This window comes from Enhydra lutris, unplaced genomic scaffold (assembly GCF_002288905.1).
Source record: "Enhydra lutris kenyoni isolate GAN:26980312 unplaced genomic scaffold, ASM228890v2 scaffoldscaffold14, whole genome shotgun sequence".
Lineage (NCBI taxonomy): Eukaryota > Metazoa > Chordata > Mammalia > Carnivora > Mustelidae > Enhydra > Enhydra lutris.
In genome coordinates, this window is record NW_019154098.1 from 34,839,435 (window position 1) to 34,861,043 (window position 21,609).

Sequence of the window (21,609 nt, forward strand, 5' to 3'; positions counted from 1 at the left end):
GGGCATACTCTTGCTAGGGAACACTGCAAAAGTCCTACTGAACTCTTAAGTTATGACTCTCACCAAGGTACTATGAACTTATATCCAGGGACCAAAAGCCTAGAAGAGTGGTCAGCCTCCTGGCAGGAGTACTGACTTTGACCAGAGGCAGTTAGGGGGAGATGGGAAAAATACGTGCAGAACACAGGCAATCCCTTTGGGGTCTACTGATATTCCCTTGCTCCACTGCAACTTTTTTAAAAGATTTTATTTATTTATTTGACAGATAGAGGTCGCAAGTAGGCAGAGAGGCGGGCAGAGAGAGAGGAGGAAGCAGGCTCCCTGTTGAGCAGAGAGCCTGATGTGGGGCTCGATCCCAGAACCCTGGGATTATGACCTGAGCCGAAGGCAGAGGCTTTAACCCACTGAGCCACCCAGGCGCCCACTCCACTGCAACTTTTAATGGGTATGTATAGGAACCCCTATCTGGGGAGGTTATGATTACCAAAGGTTCAGTCCCCTCAGGAATGAAGGTTTGGGTCATACTATTAGGTAAACCATCAAAACTTGCTAAACTGACAGCTGTAGATAAGGAAAATTTTAAAAAGATGACAGAAGACAGAGAAGATGAGTATTAGTTGTGGCCCTTCAGAGAGAGGGGTTACTGACCATCCAAATTCCCTCTTCTAAAAGAGATGCATGGAAATCATGGAGGAGTTGTTCCCCAAACCTGTAAGAAGTGGATCTGTACGGCACAAGGGGTGCAGCTATAGAGTCCTAGGTGAAGGGTCCCAGCTGCCACTACTGCATTACTATAAGGTCATGCTTCCCCATGGCTGCTCCCTGCCACCGACTGGGCACAGTGAGGGTAGTAGTGCTGGCCCATTCTTGAATACAGGACTCCTCAGACAAGCAACTTTGGTTCCAGGACACCCCATCAGCCTGGCCCAACCTTTCTTAGAGTGACACTGCATTCTGAGGCTCCCCTCCTTTCTTCCTGCTCTCCTGTCACAGGTGTCAAGCCTACAGATCAGAGAGAAGGCTCTCCCTGCGTACTCCTGCTCCCGCCTCTTAGTCTTTTACAGATAGTTCCTGCCAACAAATCTCTTGCACATCTAATCCCATTTAGGTATCTGCTTCTTGTAGGACTCAAATTTCACCAAAGCTCATGTTTTTGGATCAGTTTTTGCATACATACATCTCTAAAACCACACCCAAACTAACAGCAGTATAGTGCGAAAGACAACTTGGTTCACCTTGCAAATCAAATGATAAGGCCTACAACAGATCACATGAATTAAAAGGTAGATGGTTGATCTCTTCTCAGCCTTAAGAAAAATATGGTGAAATACCCAAGAAAGCATAAATAATACAACAATCATACAGCTTAAGAAACGAACATCAGTAAGAGTGGAAGTCTCCTGTATATCCCACCTTATCTTCCTCCCACTCTCCAGATTTTAATCATTCCTACGCATTTCTTTATATTTTTACTACAAATATATGCATTCTTAACATATATATTTGTGTGTTTTAAAAAATCTCTTCTTTCAGTTTTTTATTTGTTTAAGTAGTTTCCACAACCAGCGTGGAACTCAATGCCGGGCTTGCATCGATGACCCTGAGTTCAAGACCTGAGCTGCAATCAAGAGTTGGATGCTTAACCAACTAAGCCACCAAGGTACCCCTAAAAATCTCTTCTTTAGTTAAAATTTCCTAAAATTTGGGTTATATATACTCATAATAAAGTTTACTAAACCACAATAAAAAAAGAAAACCAACACAGAAGTATTTACGATTTACCGAGAATGAAGAGAAATTAGCAGAAATGGATCAAAGTTACAACGCTGAGAAAAGGATGTTTTATTATCTTAACTTGACCATAAATTATAATGATTATTTATAAAAGTTATATAAATGCAACCTGATTATCTTTAAAGTCTCAAAGAGCCAAATACAAATAAAGCACAGAAAATTAAATGAATTAAAAAAAGTTCTGAAATAATTCTTCCACACAATATATGTAATCACCGGAAGAATCATTGCAATAATTACCCAAAGTAATACTAAAAGTAACAAAAGAGATGTTTGGTCATAAATGTAAATTCAAATGTACAGTATATCTACAATAATAGATCAAAGTGTATCTGCAATTTCTAGCAGTAATAAACATGTTAGTCGGCAATACTGTATTCTTCAATGAAATAAGCAAGCAGATCAAGGATAAAATGTTGGATAGTCTTATCAACCAGGCCATCTTTCAGGACAGTTTTTCAGGGTAGTGTTCTACACATGTAACTGAGCTGTTTGTCATTATTCTAGAGCCAGTAATTTATTTGCACAGTCTGCACATCAAAATAAAACAAATAATTATACATCAGGATTGGTAGGAATACCAAGTATTATTTCACAACTGCCACTACGTGTTTCTTCTTCTCTGACACAATTGCCACAGATCCAGGCTTGCTATGTTTGAGACGATTCACCTCCCTAGAAATAAACAAAATACACAAAACATAAGCAAGTTTATGAGAAATCACCTTAACCAAAGAAAACTGTCTTAAAAAAAACAGGGTTTTCTTTCACTAGAAAACTCCTTACTGAAAAAGAAAAATGTTTTCACAAGGAGACTGGGTAAAAAGTAGCTAGAAGTCAACTTGGTTAATTTAACTGTTTCTTCTCTCATCACATTAATAGTGTCCTATTCCAAAGAGAAGAACATTCTACTGGGAAAATGGCAGTGAGCTCTGCTTCAGATTCAAAATTCTATGATGAATAAAAATTTTTCTAACATGTTTCAATAAATGGATGCTATGAGTTCTTTGCATTCTTTAACTTGGAAAATATACAATAGCTCTTAATTCCAGCTTCACTAGAAAGAATTTTTTAAAACATTATTTACAATACTTTTTTTAGAATGAGCAAAAATGTTTCCTTATTTTGATGGAATTCATTTCTACTGGTTGACCTTTAAACATAATCTCAAAAAATAGGTAATAGAAATTCTCAGATAATCACTGTTTCCCCTTTAAAGGAAGATTTCAAAAACATCTCTACTGTGTAACGGCACATAAATTACTCCCTTGAAAGGCATGTTTTTGTTTATTTCCGGTGATCTGAGAGGGGAAGTTAAAGAAGGGTACTGAGAGAGAATCAAATGCCCCAAATCATACTTTCGTCGGCGAGCTTCCTTCATGATCCGCTGTTCCTGGATCTGGCTGTAGATAGATTTTGGTAGATGTCGGTGACGAGCAATGCGTTTTATATGAGGATGATGTTGAAATTTCTCCTTCAACTTCTGGTTATAATCTTTGGCTGCTTTTTCTCGTGATGTAAGCTGGAAAAATGCATTTTGATATTTCAGCGAATGGTTTATTCTTTTCTTCAAATAATAAAGCTAGGAAGCACCGTTTCTCCCAAAAACTAAACTTCTAGGACATGCAACCAAAATTGCCGAGGTAATTCTACCCTTAACATGGTTATGTGAATCCTATCTCTGCAAACACTGGGCTGTATGCCTCCAATGTAGACAGATGCCACCAACTTAAAATATCAGTCCTGAGGGAGTAGGGTTATGTGGGCCACTGAATCAGACCTTCTCTGGGTATAAACAACATAGAAAAAGCACCTAAATTAATCCCTCGACATTTTTCCGTAAAAATAACTACTGAAACAGAAAACAAAAAGTGTTCAATTCTGTGATGACAGGGTCTTGTTTAACAAATGTTAAGGATATGATTTAGAGGCACTCATAATGATGAACTGAAACCTAGCATAGTGTGATATTTACCAATCACTAAGCCTAAAATAAAATTGCCTTTAATTACTGTTTATCGTATCTTGATTTTCCTTACTGGGGATACGTAGAAAACAACTCACACTTAACCTTTTCTTTTTAAACTTAGTATTTGTTGTTGACAAAAACACTCATGTTTGATATGAAATGTTTTCATAGCAAAAACATGAGACATTCAGAAAAACATCAGAAACAAAAAACCAACCATAACCTCCAATCCAGAGGTAGCTAGCCAATGATAATATGTGTTGTATCTTCACAGAATCTTCTTTATAGTCTGAAGATTTCTATATTTTTTTTAAGTTAGTGTGTCACTGTTTTTGAAATTAAAAGACCTCCCAGGCACTTGTAGACTTTATGTGCCTGATTATTATTCCTTTAACAGAGGAAGCAAGCATTCTCAGTTCTAACCTACTAGTCTTTAGACGTTCTCTCCTTATCTCAAGAAAAACACAGAGAATCAAGAAGACTCAAATATTATCAAATATTTTAATTAACAAAGGCCTCTGGAGGTGCCTATAACATAAAAAAGTAAACCTCAATACAGCCTTGTCTATTTTGTTGCTAACTTATTTTTTATCACAACTATGCCAGTTTGATCAAAATACTTAAGAATATTTCTGGGGTGCCTGGGTGGCTCAGTGGGTTAAAGCCTCTGCCTTCAGCTCAGGTCATGATCCCAGTGTCCTGGGATAGAGCCCCACATAGGGCACTCTGCTCAGTGGCGAGCCTGCTTCCCCCCTTTCACTCTGCCTGCCTCTCTGCCTACTTGTGATCTCTCTCTGTCAAATAAATAAATAAAATCTTTAAAAAAAAAAACAAAAAAAAACAAAATACTTAAGAATATTTCAAATAAATTCTTTACAATATAGTATTACCCACTAAATTAGAAACTAGTTTTATGACAATGAAAGAAAACGGGTTCTCTTACCACACCCAATTTTTCAGAAGCATTAGCTTTCCACAGACGAATGTTCATTTCATCAGATCCACACATAATATATTTGCTGTCAGAAGTCCATTTTACACAGATAACATGTTGCATTCTCTTTGTGTGATAGACTTCCCTATAAAAGAGGAATTAAGTAAAAATTAGGATTTTAAAAATTTAATTTTATTACTATTTTTTAAAGATTTTATTTATTTGACAGAGAGACACAGAGAGAGCACAAGCAGGCAGCGCGGCAGGCAAAGGGAGAGGGAAAAGCGGGCTCTCTGCTGAGCAGAGAGCCCGATATGGGGCTCGATCCCAGGACCCTGGGATCATGACCTGAGCTAAAGGCAGCCACTTAACCAACTGAGCCACCCATGCACCCCTAAAATTAGGATTTTGATACAGATTTTCTTTAACCATTGCCCATCAAGTATCTGGATAGCATTTCTGAGTCTTAAGAGAGTATAAAAGGGAAATACAAATTAATCTTAACATACTTTTATTGAACCAGACTAACAAGGTTCTATGCTAAGCCCTGGGGAGTTAAAACAAAACAAAACAAAACAAAACTCCTGCCCTCAGAGGAATTAGAATCCAATAAGAAAAATAAATATAAACAAGCTAAACAAAACCAGATGCCCAGGAAAGTTCACAAAATTACTGAAGGCATATATATAACACAATAAAATATGCTGAAGCTAGAGTAATTTTTTAGCAAAAAGAAACTGTCTCCTCCCTCCAAATCAATTCAGGTCAATAATCTTTTTTTTTTTTTCATTTTACTGGAAAATAAAATAAATGTAATAGCTTTCAAAGAGCACATCCTGGTATGTTGATACTAATGTATGATTTTTGTTTTGGTCGAATTGTTTAAAAAGCTTAATTAAAGTGAGAGTTGATGATTTACATGTGTGAATGGAAAGGGAGGGCTATAGAAGTGTCTGATGAGTTAAGAATCATTTAATAAATGGAGATGTAAAATATCATACCTATTTGGAAAGGCTGTGAAACACGCTAAGTGAATTCACAGAAGATTCTATATTGGGAAAGTGTTAAAGAGAGCATTAAAAGACAAGTAAAAGGCAAGGTCAGGAAAAATAGAGACTTTTGGAGAAATGAGTTTTCCATATCTGGGTTAGACAATTCAAAACAGAGACTTGACAGAAAGGAACCAAACTTGGCCATTTTGCACAGTAAAAGAAAACCCACACATCATGACCAGATCAGAAAGAATTCGGAGTTATAAAAATTATCTGAGATACACTCACCAAACCAGTCTTTTACACTGTTTCTAACGGATATGTTTTGAGCTCGAGTGAACATGTAGAGAAACCCAAAGAAATTTATTTCTAAAAGGGGAAGGATGGTTAGAAAGAACATCCTATTATAATAAAAACTAGATGAGACAAACTGCATTTCTTTCCCCTCTTAATGCTCTGCTTTTACAAGATTCTTTTCTCATAATCTCTACCTACTTAAGTGGCCCTTCTTTTCTTTAGCACTATAATGTATGTATGTACGTATGTATGTAAAAAGATTTTATTTATTTGTCAAAGAGAGAGAAAAAGAGAGTGAGCACAAGCAGGGGAAACAGCAGGCAGAGGGAAAGGCAGGTCCCTCACCAAGCAAGGAGCCTGATGGGGGACTCAATCCTAGGACCCTGGGATCATAACCTAGGCTGAAGGCAGACCTAACCAACTTAGCCACTCAGGCATCCCATAATGAATTTAAATGACAGGAAATATGGGGTGCCTGGATGGCTCTGTTGGTCAAGTGTCTGCCTTTGGCTCAGGTCATAATCTCAGGGTCCCTGGATAGAACCAGGTCCCTGCTCAGTGGGGAGCCTGCTTCTCCCTCTCCCTCTGCAGCTTCCCCTGCTTGTACTTGATCACACTCTCTCCCTCAAATAAATAAATAAATAAAATCTTTAAAAAAAAATAAATGATAGGAAAATTCAATCAGGCTTTCACCATTAAAAATAATCTGTTGATATATGAAACCAGTCAAATCCAATGGTTAGTTCCTTAACCAAAACAGATCCTCCTTAATTGTAAAGTATGCGGAATTCTTAACTTCTAGATACCTTTATGTATGTTAAAGATTTTAAAAAGCTCACTGAAAGTCATGCTATTAGGAGATACATTTTAAAAACTTAAATTCTTTACTATACAGTCAAAGTACTCCATGTGAATGCAAGTAATTTATTTGTTTGCTTAGTAAATATTGAATGAAATCCCAATAAGCCTAATTTCATTTTTTTAAGCTCTCAAATTAGTAACTTCATTGTTTTTTTTATTATGTTCAGTTAGCCACCACACAGTACATATCATTAGTTTTGATGTGGTGTTCAACGATTCATTAGTTGCATATAACACCCAGTCTTCCTTAATACCCATCACGTGGCTACCCCATCCCCCAACACCCCTCCCCTCTGAAACCCTGTTTGTTTCCGGGAGTCCATAGTCTCTAATGGTTTGTCTCCCTCTCTGATTCCCCCCACAATCAGTTTTCCCTCCTTTCCCCTATGGTCCTCTGTGCTTTTTGTGTTCCATGAGTGAAACCATGTGATAATTACCTTATCACAGTACTACTCTGTTTAACTTATTTCACTTAGCATAATCCCCTCCAGGTCCATCCATGTCGATGCAAATGGTGGGTATCCATTCTTTCTGATGGCTGAGTAATATTCCATTGTATATATGTACCACACCTTCTTTATCCATTCCTCTGTTGAAGGGCATCCCAGCTCCTTCCACAGTTTGGCTATTGTGGACATTGCTGCTATGAACATTGGGGTGCATGTGCCCCTTCTTCTCACTACATCTGTATCTTTGGAGTAAATAGCTAGTAATGCAATTGCTGGGTCGTAGGGTAGCTCTATTTTTAACTTTTTGAGGAAACTTCATACTATTTTCTAATTTCAAATACTGACTTACCTGTAGTTTTTAAATAATCTATTAAAAATTTACTTCAAAAATACATGTTACCACTTTAAGGTCTTTCAGAGAAAAACAGTTTAAAAATAAAGATTATTCAAAGCACTGGCTGTGCTATTTGAGTTTGTAATAAACATTACATAAAAAGCAGACCACAGAACAAACCAAAACTACCTGTTCAGCAGATGAAGGCAAAGATTAGAGGAAATACCACTTATATCTAAACCCAACAACAAGTACTATATATCACCACAGTGATTACAAAATCTCTAAATGACATCAGAAGGCAACTCCCTGGAAATGGGGCTTAAGAACACCTTACTTCATACAACTTTGGAAATTACTTGAGCTTTTTAGATAGACCCATGTTTGGATGCCCACAATAGCTTTGGAATAATTCAGTTTGAACTCAGCTGCGGGCCCTTGAGATGATAGGCGTCCAAACATTCTCAATTCTCTCTTTCTTTTGTTCTTTTCCCATTCTTTCTCTCTGCTTATGCATCCTATTAGAAAAGTGCTGTCCTGAATGGGAGAAGATATTTGCAAACAACATATTAGCTAAAGGGCTAGTATCCAAAATCTATAAAGAGCTTAGCAAACTCAACACCCAAAGAATAAATAATCCAATCAAGAAATGGGCAGAGGACATGAACAGACATTTCTGCAAAGAAGACATCCAGATGGCCAAAAGACACATGAAAAAGTGCTCCACATCACTCGGCATCAGAGAAATACAAATCAAAACCACAATGAGATACTATCTCACACCAGTCAGAATGGCTAAAATTAACAAGTCAGGAAATGACAGATACTGACGAGGATGCGGAGAAAGGGGAACCCTCCTCACTGTTGGTGGGAATGCAAGCTGGTGCAACCACTCTGGAAAACAGCATGGAGTTTCCTCAAAAAGTTGAAAATAGAGCTACCCTATGACCCAGCAATTGCACTACGGGGTTATTACCCTAAAGATACAAACGTAGTGATCCGAAGGGGCACGTGCACCCGAATGTTTATAGCAGCAATGTCCACAATAGCCAAACTATGAAAGAACCTAGATGTCCATCAACAGATGAATGGATAAAGAAGATGTGGTATGGGGCACCTGGGTGGCTCAGTGGGTTAAAGCCTCTGCCTTCGGCTCAGGTCGTGATCCCAGGGTCCTGGGATCGAGCCCCGCATCGGGCTCTCTACTCAGTGGGGAGCCTGCTTCCTCCTCTCTCTCTCTCTCTGCCTGCCTCTCCGCCTACTTGTGATCTCTCTCTCTGTGTCAAATAAAATCTTTAAAAAAAAAAAAAAAAAAAAGAAGATGTGGTATATATACACATGGAATACTATACAGTCACCAAAAGAAATGAAATCTTGCCATTTGCGACAACGTGGATGGAACTAGAGGGTATTATGCTTAGCGAAATAAGTCAATAGGAGAAAGACAACTATCATATGATCTCCCTGATATGAGGAAGTGGAGATGCAACGTGGGGATTTGGGGGGTAGGAAAAGAATAAATGAAACAAGATGGGATTGGGAGGGAGACAAACCATAAGAGACTCTTAATCTCACAAAACAAACTGAGGGTTGCTGAGGGGAGGAGGGCCGGGAGAAGGGGCATGGGGTTATGGACATTGGGGAGCGTATCTGCTATGGTGAGTGCTGTGAAGTGTGTAAACCTGGCGATTCACAGACCTGTACCCCTGGGGATAAAAATATATTATATGTTTATAAAAAAAATTTAAAAAAAAAATTGCTGTCCTACTATGGCAGCTGTGATGCAAAGAAAATAACGGAGGGCCACATTCCCCTAATTCTTAGTATCTTCCAGGGATGTGAGAAGAATGCAAACCAGCAGCCCTGCTGCGGGCCTGACTGAATAATCCCAACAAACCATTCATGACAGTTTGCAGAATATCCAGTAAGTTGTAAAGGAGGCAACAGCCATATGAAAACCAACACCAGGAATTTTACGTGCAGAAAACGGAATGAAGATCAACGTCATCAGAATACTCCAGTCATTATGCTTTTGATTCAAGCACCTTTTTAATGAGATACATAACAATGATGACAATGGCATGCTGATAATCAGTGATACAAGAACGGTTAGGAATCAGTATGGCTCCCTCCAATCACAGGGTAGGAAGACACAACTACCGTAAATAAAAATACCAAAGAGTTAAACAAAAGCAGGTTGGCTGGGACCAAAAAAGATATGGATGAGTTGCCTGACTCTGAGGAGTCACTGAAAGACTTTTTTGTTTCTGGAATGAGGCTGGGATGAGGGTGAAGAAACTGAGGTGTAGACACAGGGTCGGCACCTGCACAACCCTGACAACAATGAGGAACTCCTTAAAATTCTGCACCCAAAGCCCCTGACTTAGATGTACCTGATTTCTGACCCTGCTAGAACAGAACGACCCTGAGTCAGAAAAAGGACACAATACGAACTTTGAAAATGAACATCACTCAAAAGACTCAAAAAGGTTCAGTACTACAGAAGCTAAGCTAGTTTTCAGTACAAGTAGTGACCAAAATTCTCATCACTGCACTAAAATGGTGAGATTTCTCCAGCCTGCTGTAATTACAACACCAAATTTATGTTGTCTAGATTTATTTTTCCCTTAAGGGAAGGAAGGGTCCCAGAACAACTCTCTACTACCATCATCAAGAGCCAGTCCTCGTTAGTGTAGTGCTGAGTATCCCCCACCTGTCTACAATCATCAATCTTTATGAAGCTAGGTCCACTGCTTTACCAGCTCCATACCATGGTCCTCTGGCACAGATCATCACCTCCACTCTCATTATATATGTTTTCTGTTCCTTCCTCTCCCAGATTCCACTCACTCCTCTCCTTTCCTTTCCTACCTCTAATCACTGTTACCTTTCACCAAGTCCGTCTTTTCCCCATTGAGCTTTAATTCCACCACGTAAGAGTAGGACACTCAATCAAGTGTATGTATTTATGCATATGCATGCGCTGCGTATATATATTTATATGGTATTTTAGAGAGAATATTCATTTATTTTTTAAATTTTAATGTCAATACTATTACTATATTAAAATGGAGGTAATCATATCTTCAAGTGTGAACACCACTATAATACTTTAATTATCATTTAAAAAAATTTATTTTAAGTAATCTCTATACCCAACATTGGGCTTGAACTCATGACCCTATGGACTGAGCCAGCCAAGTACCCTAATAATCATTATTTTTTACAGGAAAATTTCCCCCAACTTACTTGGTTTTGCTCTGAATATGCTTCTAGGGACAATATAAAGCATTACTAAGGAACAACAAGAGTATGCATGGAAGTGCTCTATAAACCACAGCACACTATACAAGCAGCAATTATCTTACACATGAGTTAGGTTTTATAGTCAGCCCATAAAGCAAAAAACCAAGTGCAGTCAAAACTATCCTTAAAACCTTGAAATGCCATAGTTCTCTATTAACTAACTCAATACAGCACTATATAATAGAGATGTATAAATATACATTACATTCAGTAATACATAATATGTAGTAAAGGGCCAAGCTCTACAAAGTAACATGTATCTTCACACTAGAATTACACTGGATGTGCTTACAGAACAAGAGACAAATGGAGGACAGGACAGCTGAGTATCCTATCTCCCACTTCGTGGTCATTCCAGGGCATGTAACTACTAGTGGAATGGAGGAAGAATGGTCCTCACAATTTAAACTGTTTTTTTTCTCTTTTTTATTTTTGCTTTGAATGTATAAGAGCTGAATTTGAATAAGAAAAAAAAAAAGGTAAAGTATTGTTATTAATTGCTCTTAAACTATATGAGGGAAAACTTTTCTACATTCTTAACATTTTAAAAATTTTTTAATAATTTTTTAAAGTTTATATTTTAGAGCAATGAAAATATTATCATGATGAAAATATATCATTATATATTTGTTCAAACCCAAAGAATGCAGAACACAAAGAGTGAACCCTAAAGATAAAACATGGATTTAAGGTGATTAAGATGTGTCAATGCACATTTATTCTTATTACTAACAAACGTACTATTCCGGTGAATGATGTTGATAATGGGTGGAGGGGTAGCAGCTCTCCATGCATTGGGGCAGAGAATATATAACAAATCTCTGGGGGTGCCTGGGTGGCTCAGTTGGTTAAGCATGTGCCTTCGGCTCAGGTTAAGATCCCAGGGTAGGATCAGGTTCCATATCAGGCTCCGTGCTCAGCGGGGAGCCTGCTTCTCCCTCTACCCTCTGCCATTTCCCCTGCTTGTACTCTCATGCTCTCTCTCAAATGAATAAATAAAATCTCAAAAAAACAAAACAAAACAAAATGTTACCTTCCTCTCAATTTTGTAGTAACCTAAAAATGCCCTAAAAAAATTAAGTCTTGGGGCGCCTGGGTGGCTCACTGGATTAAGGCCTCTGCCTTCAGCTCAGGTCATGATCCCAGGGTCCTGGGATCGAGCCCCGCATTGGGCTTCCTGCTCAGCGGGGAGCCTGCTTCCCCCTCTCTCTCTGCCTGCCTCTCTGCCTACTTGTAGTCTCTGTTAAATAAATAAATAAAATCTTTAAAAAAAAAATTAAGTCTTAAAAAAGAATGTACTATAAACACTTAAAAACAACTCTGAAATAAAGGCAAACACTAAGATTTCTTATCAAGAAATTATATAAAGGTAGTTTCCTACTCAGAGAAAGAAACTGCCCAGTAGGCTCACGTTTTGCCCATAGATGACACAGTGGAAGTCGGTACCCTAAGTCACAGTACCTGTATACGAGTCCCCCATGTACACATAACAAAACCACCTTTCAAAAAAGGTAAATGATGATCAAGATATGAACAAATAGTTTACTGGTAGTCACATACCTGCTTCTACTTTTGTCCACAGGAAAGATACGAATAGATTTATCAAAACTAGCAGACACAAACTCTTTCCCAGTGGGAGAATAATCCACATCAAGCACCGCAGACACATGATCCATATGTACCATTACAGGAGTGTCCAGGGCACGCATATCAAACGTATACAAGCTGTAAAAGAATGTTTGATTATTCCATACAAATAATAATAATGCCGTACTAAGAAACAATAAGGAAATTAAGACCACTGGTGGCTAAATAATGCACACCTAAATATATAGCTTTTTTACACAGCAGCTAAGGGATGGGGAAAAATATTACCAGTTTTTATTATTCCTAAAGATTACATTTACACACTTTCAACCTCATAAACATAAATCTCATTGTAGGAAATGTAATGCTTTCAAAAAAGTACAGAGTACAAAACTTACCTTTAATTCTACCACCCAGAGGAACAGGTAGTGCAGTATAATTACTTCTAATCTTTTCACTACACTAATATTTAGATATATACTCCTAACAAAATTGGTAATACTGTATAAAGTTCTATATTCTGATATTTTATGTAGCATACGGTAAACATTTATGGTTGCATATTTAAATAAGTTAAAATAATTTATACTTAAAATTTTAAATCTATTTATTTATAATTTAATAAAAAATTTCCAACTTTCAATTTTAGGTAATTCTTGAATTAAATTCCAGCATTAGAATTTCTGAAATTCAATCTGTAACTGAATGGGACAGATTCAATTAAATCTGGACAAATACCTACAAGTAAATTACTAAGTCCAAAAGCACGAGAACTTTTAAGGTTTCGTATAGTTGACAAGTCATTTCCAACAAAGTTCCACTCCTGTCAGTGATATATAAAAGTGACTATGGCTTTTCAAAGGGTGTATTAAAATTAGAAAGCTATACTTTTTGCACAGCTGGTAAAATAAAAAAAATGAGTTCATGATTTTTAAGATTTAAAGATCCTTAATCAAGCTAAAAGAATAATGCTTCAGATGAACCAATGTGCACAAAGGACAACAGTAACACAGCATTATTGTATTCAAGTTCCTAATATTAAATGCTTCAAAATGCTAAGATTATTGAGAAGTTTGAGAAGAAACCAGGTATCTACGTAACTTCAAAGTATCTCTCCAAAGATTTGTGTTAATTACCAAAGGAAAAAAAATAGTAACTTTATAGTGCAGAAACTTGGCAGATACCATCTTAACTACGTTACCGAGATTAATACCACCAATAATAAGACAAAGTGACATCATGCACCCCTGAAGTGATGAACCAAGAAGGGCACATCAGTTTTGAGGTATTCTTGCAAAAATTGCATAATCTCAATCTAATAATGAGAAAACATCAGGTCAGCCCAAATTAAGAGCAGTCTACAAGATAAACTAACAAGTAAATCCTTTCCAAAAGGACTAAGGTCATCAAAGACAAGGGAAGATTGAGGAACAGTCACAAACTGAGCAGACTAAGGAGACATGACAATTAAATGCAACGCAGAATCCTGTGTTAGATTCTAGAACAGACAAAAAAAACATTAATGGAAAGACTGGTGATGGAATAAAGTCTGTAGTTTAGTTAACCGATGTCAAAGGCAGTGTACCCATGTTAATCTCTCGTTTTTGCTAACTGAACTATAGTTACATAAGATGTTAACCTTAGAGGAAGCTGGCTGACAGATATTATTTTTGCATCTTTTCAATAAGCCTCAAATCTCAGATTTCCCAGGGATGGAGACAAACCATAAGAGACCCTTAATCTCAGGAAACAAACTGAGGGTTGCTGGGGGGTGAAAAGGGGGAAGGGACAGGGTGGCTGGGTTATGGACTTTGGGGAGGGTATGTGCTATGGTGAGTGCTATGAACTGTGTAAGACTGATGATTCACAGACCTGTACCCCTGAAGAAAATAATACATTATATGTTAATTTTAAAAAATTTAACAAAAAATTTCACCTAAGTAAAAAATGTAAGACTTCTAAGTCTTCTAAGTTACCTTTACATGGAGTCTATACGTGTTAAGGTAAGACTTGAAATTTTATTTTTCCTTTTGTCTTACTAAAGTCAACAGTGATGCTGATAACATGACTATATGAGTATCAGCAGTGAAGAACTACACATTTTGTAGGCAAATATTTTTAGTTTCTATTAAAACATGTATGATTCAGTCACTATATGGCATAGAGATCAGACAACTTTTTCATGAAAGGCCACATAATAAATATTTTTAGCTTTGTGGGCCACATGGTCTCTGTTGCAACCACTCAACTCAGACATGAGAGCACAAAAGCAGCCATATTCAATATATAAATGAGTATCATTATAATCCAATAACTATTTACAAAAACAGGCAGTAGACAGGATTTGGTCCATGGGTCATAGTTTACTGTCTCTGGTCTATATCACTGAGAATATTTTCCTAAGACACAAGTGACAATTTTCTATCTTATATTTGAAGGAATACTATCTAGGAAAACGTATTTCATTAGCAAAATTTATACAGTTGAGCCACTTCACATAGAACCAAATAAGTTTTCTGGGTTTTTTTGTTTTGTTTTGTTTTTTTATTTGACAGACAGAGATCACAAGTAGGCAAAGAGGCAGGCAGAGGGAGAGAGAGGAGGAAGCAGGCTCCCCGATGAGCAGAGACCCCGATGCGGGGCTCAATCCCAGGACCCTGAATCGTGACCTGAGCCGAAGGCAGAGGCTTAACCCACTGAGCCACCCAGGTGCCCCTAGAACCAAATAAGTTTTAAAAAGAAGAAAACTTACTTGTAATCTTCATTTGCTGCAGTAAAAACGAAAGCTTCCATAGGGTTCCAACAAATTGTATTTGTTCTCATATCTAAGATGACCTGAGAAAGGAAGAATACACTAACCCATCACCGTGAAATCAATTCCCTCTCAAATGAATTAAGTCTCCCACTTCACATCCTTTCTTTTTTAACTGATTTAAGCACATATTTAGTAAACCCCTATTATGTGCACAGTACTCAGGTTGGTGCAAGAGGAAAAGAAATCAATCACTAATTGTTTCCGGAGCACACAGGCTAAACAGTAAAGACTGAAAAATACAAAAACGCTTAATAAATGGTCCCTCAACCTCGAATAACTTATCATTTAGTCAGAAAAATGAGATATATGTAAGAAAAGTTAAAATATAATAAAAACAGTAAATGATTAAGTATCAAATTGGGGGCAAAATTAACAGTGATTTTAGGGTTAAAGAAGAAAGATTTTAAAAAGACAAGCATGATTTGAGCCGACGTGGGACGGACCAGCATATCTGTGTTTCTCAGCCAAGAACACTACTGGCATTTCGAATAGGATAATCTTTTGCTATGAACAACCACTGTAAATGTTTAGCCTCTCACGCACATGTCCACTAAAGGCCAGTCTCTAAAATGCCCCTCTCACATTTCTAAAAATATACCCCCGGTTGAAAACTATTAAGAGTAGGAGAGAAAGGACAGAAGAAACAATGATAGCCTACTATATAGAATAATGAAATGAAAGAAAGCAGGACCTTTGCCTCCACCAAGGTGCTACATCTAAGCACACGAAGATCAGCATGCTGGCACAGCTAAATTCTGCACTAGTTCAAGATTTAGCCAAGGCTGTGGCAAAGGTGTAACTTGTAAACATGAGTTGGAGTACTATAATAACTGCAAATAAAATTGGCACCATGTGCCATCTGTACGTACTATATGTTACCTTTACTGCCTCCCCCAAGGTGACCTGCATGTGACAAACCCTATTTAAATGTTGTCTCACTGACTGAAACAAATACATCAATGGAATGCAAACTGGGACCAGATATGGAGGGCCTTGAAAGCCAGGCTATAGTTCTTTTCTTCAACCAAAAGTAACAGAGCACCATTAAAAACAGAAAATGTAAGGGCAGACGGGCCAGAAACTACTATCTATTAAACTAGATTTCATCTTAGCATTCTGCTAATAAAATATAAAATATCACGTTTTATTCTCACCAATGTACTGGAAAATAATTATTAATATCATCATTTTATAGGAGGAACACAGATCAAGTTACCTGCTTAAGGCCTAACACCAAAGTTTATGCAAAATCTGCCCACTAGACCACATGAATGAGTGAAAGGACTAAAGTGGTACTTTGGAAAGATCATCATTTTTATGTAGTTCAAATCTCAATGAATATACTCTACTTCTAATATTTCTGAATTTATTACATGTAGTAAAAATAGTTCAGGAACAACAAAAGTATTAAAAGCATTTCTTTCATATGTGTACTATCACAACAGACCTATGGCACATGAATGGTGTCTAGGTCCTTCTGCACTCTTGAGTTTAAGCACTTGTCTTCAACTTTATACCCTTTTACTTATAATGGCACTCCTCTCTTTACTGACAATATGCCTGTCCCTCTAGAGAGTCAGCTTAAGGTTGTTTCAGCTTTGGTATCTAAGTCCTGGAATGAATGCCTTAAAACTGCTGGGGAAATGAGTCACCTTGAACAAGATAGTGCTTATCTAAACACAACCTAGTCAACTAGTATCCATCAGCATGTAATTAAACAAATAGAGCTCATTATGTGAATCTATTACAAAACATTCTGGAACAGAATCCTGCATGTGTCATTTGAAAACCATGGGGTGTGAAGTAATGGGATGCAATACTTGGAACTCTGAGCTCAGTAAGTACCAACTTCAGTGCCTAAAATTTACTGACATTATAGAAGATACAAAGTTGACTAGGATACAAAACTTAGTAAAAACTTAAGGGTCCCTAAAAAACAACAAGGAGATGAGAGGATGCCATTATAATTACTTTGGCTTCTAAGAATAAGCCTATGAAAAAATTTAATTCTGAAAAAAAAATTTGTTTCACATTTTTTGGTCACTCATCTCATCGAGGAATGCATTAACAATTGTACAAAGCAGAAAACAAACTGAAACTCACCTTTTTCAGAGGAGTAGCTTGCCTCATATCATATAGTACTATATTCCTGTCAGAAGCACAACTTCCCAAGAGAAATGTCTAAAAATAACAATCAGCAGTTAAAGGCCAGGCTTGGCAGCAAACCCTGTCCATTCAATGAACAAATGATTCAATTACCCTTAATGTTTAAGATACAAAGTTATAATATCGAAGTCCATTTTTAAGATAGAACAATGAATCACTCATAATGACTTAGCAACCTAAGTCAAGTTATTTTCATTGCTAAAATGTGTATTTTACATGCCAGTGATGGGAGTGTTCAGATAATTCAGTGTTCTTTTTATAATAGAACAGATTTTATTTATCCATTCTTTCTTTAAAAATTTTTATTTATTTACTTGAGAGACAGAGTGAGAGAACACAAGCAGGACCAGGGGCAAACGGAGAAGCAGACTCCCCAATGAACAGGGAGCCAGACATAGGACTTGATCCCAGGACACCGGCATCACGACCTGAGCCAAAGGTAGACGCTCAACTGCTGAGCTACCCAGGCGCCCCCATTTATCCATTCTTCAATTTAAACCTATTTCCTAGTTTTCAGTAGGATCACTAACACTTCAACAAACATTTTCATAAACTCAACTCTTCTTTTTCTAAGGATAAAATTTCAGTAGTGGATTACTGAGTCAAAAGAATGAACAAGTTTACGGCTTTTGATATTTAGGACTAATTGTTTTCCAAGGAGCTGTATCAATATACACTGCAGTGTGGAAATACGTCAATTTTACTGCAACCGGGAAGCATTAAGTAGTGGCATTTACAAGTTCTTATCTGTACAGAAATATTTCCTAATCATATAAACTATTGCTTTTTAATAAACATTTCCTCATGTTCACTAACTGTATAAACTAAGCCTGTTCTTTGTCCAGCTGTTTAATTGCTGCATATATAAACTAATCTTCAAAGTTGTCAAGAGATTATCATGTTAGATGGTATAAGAGAGTATCCTGATAGGTAAGTTTTACACTCTCAGAGACTCAAAGCTAGTAAAAGGGAAAAAAGGTTAAGTCAAAGTAGCAGGGTATAAAATTGTTTGTATCAAGTATTGAAACATGAGATGCTGCAGTTCGATGTGAATTTGGCCTTGTGGTGCTATTGAGAGGTCAGATGGTCAGAAGGCACCCTTCCTGCCCCCCAGCATATCCTACCTGCAAGTCCTTAGTTTACTTATAAGTTAGTTACAGTGTTCAAGAGGCTGATGTAACTAACCCTTGGCTTTACATGAGAACAAGCCCCCTACCGAGGAGCAGGGCCTGAGTCCCACCAGGCCTCCTCACTCATGGTTTCTGACACCCGTAACTCCTGGCTTCTGTCTATCATTACCTACCGCAGGTGGAGGAAGAAGAGTTATCTACTACATAGCCCTAGGGCCAGCTAACTCCTACTGTATGTGTGTACACAGTTCAAATAAAACATCAAAAAGCTAAGGCTACAATCATGATCTCTTCTCTAGTCCTTTCCAAAACCTTCCTTTTTGGAGCGCCTGGGTGTTTCAGTCAGTTAAGTGTCTGCCTTTGGCTCAGGTCATGATCCCAGGTCCTGGGATTGAAACCCACATCAGGCCCCTGCCTAGTGGGAAATAGGCTTCTCCCTCTCTTTCCCTCTACCCCCATCACCCACTGTTCCTTCTCTCGCTGCCAAATAATAAATAAAATCTTTAGAAAAAACAAGAACAAAAAACCCCCAAAACCTTCCTTTTTAAATCACTTCCTCTGAGACTTTCCCCTAATTAGTGACTCCTTTAAATCTTTCTTGGTTTCTCATTATGCCACCCCAAAGTCTGACTAGGTTCCATTTCTAAAAATAAAGATTTTAATCTGAGCAAAAAATTCTACCTAGACTGAAAGCCGACTTTTACGCTTTAAAATGTGGCAATGCTCAGCATAAAACTTCTGGCTTTACCAAAATTGTAGGCTTCAATATTTTAACAGAAAATTAATTATTAATGATTAGAGGAAACAAATACACTCCATTTGTTCACAGTAACATGCCCTTCCCATTAAGTTTAATATAGGATAAAAGACATGCACACCATTTGCTTTTACCACTCAAGTTCATAAGGGTAATAAAAAGGAAAAAAAAAAACCCACACAGCTGAACAAATACAGTTCTGACACAGGCAAGTTTGAAAAACATGGTCACTAGGTCATCACTAATAACTAATTATGATTTTTGGAATTAACTATCAGCTCTTCTGACATAGGTGTTCACCAAAATAGAGAAGCAAAATACTGCTTACCCCTCAGAGAAGGAGGAATCAATATCTCTCTGCTCTGTTTATTTTTTTTTTTAATAGTAATAACATCATCCTAAATTTGGGTAGCATCTTTAAAAAATATTCACATAAAATTTAATCACGGTTTATCCTCATGACAACCGTATAAAGTACACTGGAAAATATATTTAATCTCATTTTAAAAATAAAGAAACAAATATAGAAAACAAGTGTGACTTGTATAAGGTCACTGACAAGGTACCCTGGCAGAAAATACAGTTCCAGTTTAGCTCCACACCAAGTAGGACACAAAATGTTCCTAGAAATTGCTAGTGTTTGTAGCCCGCTTCTGCCAGGGTCACCTTGGCCGGGCTCTGCAAAGCCTGCTGGCACACCCCCCAACCGTATCTCGCTTCTACAACCAAAAGGTGATGTAGGATGGAGTGAGGAAGATACAGAACAGATAGAAACGCTAGACCAAGGTCAGCAAACTTTTTCTGTAAAGGACCAAAAAGTATAAATACTTTAGACTTTGTTGGCCATTCTGCTCTCACAGCACAATATATAAATAAAAGGGTATGGTTATGTTCTAGTAAAAATGCGATTTATAAAAACAAGCAGTGGACTCACGACCCAGTTTTCCAAACCCTGCTCTTGACCTGTAACCCCTCCAGAAGTGTGCAGGTAGGATATGCTGGGGGCAGGAAGGGTGCCTCTGACTGTCTGACCTCTCGGCACCACAAGGCCAAACTCACATAAAACTGCAACAACTCATGTTCCAATACTTCATATAAACAATTTTATACCCTGCTACTTTGACTTAACTTTTTCTCTTTTATCAGCTTCGGTCTCTGAGAGTACAAAACTTTCATATCAGGATAATCTCTGATACCACCTAACATGATAATCTCATGATAACTTTGAAGATTAGTTTATACATGCAGTAATTTCCTTTTCTTTCTCCAGGAAAAGGCATTTCTACTGAGCCTTTTGGACAACGAGTTCATCTATTGTTATGTATTCAGAAATAGCTCAGGGAAAGGTCTTAAGTTCAAGGACTAGTTTAGCTTTTAGGGCAGCCTCCTTTCCTAAATTCAGACCTCAATAAACAATAAATAGAGTTGAATCTCCAACTCTTCCCTCAGACCTCAAAGGACGTAGGATCACCATATCAGACATCTGAGCAAAGAAAAATATAACTATCACCATGCAGCATAGTACTAATCATGCATATTATTATTATAAATCATTAGCGCCCTTGTCACTTACAAATAATTAATTCTCAATGCCTCTTCTGACCTCAAAGAGAGTTAAGAAATTAACATTTTCCCTAACATACAATGATGGAATCTGTGGAACATGAGCACCAAAGGCATGAGTAAACTATCATTTTACTGACATTTTACTTACGTGAAGGCACGGTACACCATTTGCTTGAATTCTACTCCTATGAGCACATGCACACACCTTCCTCTAAAGGTATATTACACTGATATATGGGACTAAACTGTGGGCAAACATGTTGAGATCTGACCAAAGGTAACAGAACTCAGATATAATCTGGAAAACTAACCAAATGCCAGAAGCCCATTACAATTTAAACAAAATTCTTATAGCATACACTCAAAGTTTCCTAAACAGAGTTGAAATTATTAAATAAAGAAACAGCAAGCAGAACTATTTCAAAAAGCAACATTACCTCAATTGGGTTAAATTTAACACTACTTATACTGTCGAATCCCCAGGTCATTGAACAGATAGGACTTGTTCTTTGTTCATCCCAAATGTCTACTTGCTGTCCACATGTGGCAAAAACAGCTTCTTTCCAGTGATGATCAATTCCTGTATACACTGTCTTTAAGAGCAAAGATGTTGTTATAGATGGGTCTTTCTATCATTAATATTTCAAATCTA

General features: G+C 37.4%; 1 protein-coding gene across 1 annotated transcript in view; it reads right to left on the minus strand.

The window, feature by feature from the left end:
* Positions 1 to 1,827: 1,827 nt before the first annotated feature.
* Positions 1,828 to 21,609, minus strand: part of LOC111146573 (DDB1 and CUL4 associated factor 13) — a 29,563-nt gene continuing 9,781 nt past the window's right edge. The window contains exons 5-11 of the mRNA XM_022502175.1: positions 21,395 to 21,550; positions 17,442 to 17,519; positions 15,276 to 15,358; positions 12,497 to 12,661; positions 4,707 to 4,842; positions 3,153 to 3,316; positions 1,828 to 2,469 (exon numbers count right to left, since the gene is read on the minus strand). Coding sequence (XP_022357883.1) covers positions 2,382 to 2,469; positions 3,153 to 3,316; positions 4,707 to 4,842; positions 12,497 to 12,661; positions 15,276 to 15,358; positions 17,442 to 17,519; positions 21,395 to 21,550 — 870 coding nt within the window. The 3' untranslated portion in view covers positions 1,828 to 2,381. The remainder of the gene's footprint in view (positions 2,470 to 3,152; positions 3,317 to 4,706; positions 4,843 to 12,496; positions 12,662 to 15,275; positions 15,359 to 17,441; positions 17,520 to 21,394; positions 21,551 to 21,609) is intronic.